The sequence below is a fragment of the Ceratina calcarata genome, unplaced genomic scaffold (assembly GCF_001652005.2).
Source record: "Ceratina calcarata isolate Rehan_Ccalc_2016 unplaced genomic scaffold, ASM165200v1 scaffold621, whole genome shotgun sequence".
Lineage (NCBI taxonomy): Eukaryota > Metazoa > Arthropoda > Insecta > Hymenoptera > Apidae > Ceratina > Ceratina calcarata.
The window spans coordinates 23831-25279 of NW_017177460.1; the positions used below are offsets into that span (position 1 = coordinate 23831).

At 44.4% G+C, this 1449-nt stretch overlaps 1 protein-coding gene and 1 long non-coding RNA gene across 2 annotated transcripts in view; one reads left to right on the forward strand and one right to left on the reverse strand.

The window, feature by feature from the left end:
- LOC113464951 (uncharacterized) overlaps positions 1 to 94 on the reverse strand; it is a 2769-nt gene extending 2675 nt beyond the window's left edge. The window contains exon 1 of the long non-coding RNA XR_003389808.1: positions 7 to 94. This is a non-coding gene — a long non-coding RNA (uncharacterized LOC113464951). The remainder of the gene's footprint in view (positions 1 to 6) is intronic.
- On the forward strand, positions 61 to 1443 carry LOC113464950 (uncharacterized). The gene is made up of 2 exons (XM_026817768.1): positions 61 to 553; positions 1222 to 1443. The coding sequence occupies exons 1-2, from the start codon at positions 304 to 306 to the stop codon at positions 1362 to 1364; spliced, it is 393 nt and encodes a 130-aa protein (XP_026673569.1). The 5' UTR covers positions 61 to 303; the 3' UTR covers positions 1365 to 1443.
- The last annotated feature ends 6 nt before the right edge of the window (positions 1444 to 1449 follow it).

Here is a 1449-nt window from a genome sequence, read left to right on the forward strand (position 1 = left end):
TCGTACCTCCATATGTGAAACCGGTCTCAGATTTTAGGAATGCTGATTGTACATCAAAAGATATCCATTACTAGATATAAGTGAGCTTCGGTACATTCTATAATGACGCGTTACGAACGGCCTGTCCCCGTTTCAACATGCCACATGAAAATCACTAGTTTCCATTTTCGAGCACGGTGATCAGCGTATTTTGACATTGACATTTAACCACCGTCCGTAATTACCGATTTTCAAGAATAAATAATCCAACAGTGTGAAGAAACACGTTTCACGAAAGGTTTAGGATAATTAATCGAGTACCCAATGGCTGACCTAGAAATCTCTGCGGGCCAGAGGATGCGAGAACGCTGGCTAATTCATCATCGTCCGGGCCTGACCGGGGGCCCGTCGAGGCGAACCGCGTTTCCAAACGATATGAGTTACGACCGGGACGGGGTGTTAGGCGTTCCGTGCGGGTGGATCGTGTTTTACCGTGACGGAGACACGCCGGCCGAGGAGAGGAAGAGGCCAACTGGAACGCGGAGTTCGCACGAGTGCGCGAATTCAATGGAAGGTTATGAATATATCCGATCCCCTGTTGTCGAAGTTGCGTGTCATAGTTAGGCCTCTCTTCTTATTCGCGCCTTTGTCTGTTGCATCGCGATTCTAAGTAGGCATTCCCTCGGTCACGATGAAAGTGAAAATCTACGCTCGTTCTACTCGCGGATGACCTACTGCTTGCCAAGAATCTGGGTGCTCCGTCGTACCACCACACGACTGCTCGGTCATTTATTTGCTCTGCTTCTTTACGCCCCCAATTAGAAATATTTCGTAGAGTTCCTCTGACGATTAATAAAATATTTGACGTCACGTGACGATGTTTCATTGAATCGTTTACTGAAAACTATTGTATGAAATAGGTCTAGTCTAACCCAACATAACCTAACCTAATAGGAAACTTGACTTTCTCGATTTTCCTACAATAAAACTGGAAATCCATCTGACCTTTCGTTTTATGTTCCCCATAAAACCAGATTAAAACAGTTCAAATCTTGTACAACAGAATCTTCATACATTTCGATTGCATTGATCTTAAAGTGAAGAGTACCTGAAAGTAACATTTAATAAATCCCTCGTCAAGAAGCTCGGACAAGCGAGGATGATTGAAACTTCCCTTTAACGGTTCAACAGGTTTCTACAAATTGTTTGGAACTGCTCGAATCGGTGGTAACATTGTTTCAGACAAGACGAACGTAATTGATGATGATCGCCGAGTGTCTCAACAGATTTACCGCGCGTCAGTCCAATTCGACGCGGTGGCTAATTACTCACTTCATCGTCGCGCGACCAATCAGCACAACGGTACGTCACAAAAACGATATTAATGAAACGAATATATCTTTGCAGGATTTACTACGCTACGCCTGTCGTAACCGTGAAGAGTGTAATAAAAAGTGAACGGCGTGCGTG

Bases quoted from the DNA above. Each gene is read 5' to 3' on its own strand.
- LOC113464950 (XM_026817768.1), top strand. From the start codon at position 304: ATGGCTGACCTAGAAATCTCTGCGGGCCAGAGGATGCGAGAACGCTGG. The intron at 554-1,221 runs GTTATGAATATA...ACATTGTTTCAG, and splicing joins GTGCGCGAATTCAATGGAAG to ACAAGACGAACGTAATTGAT.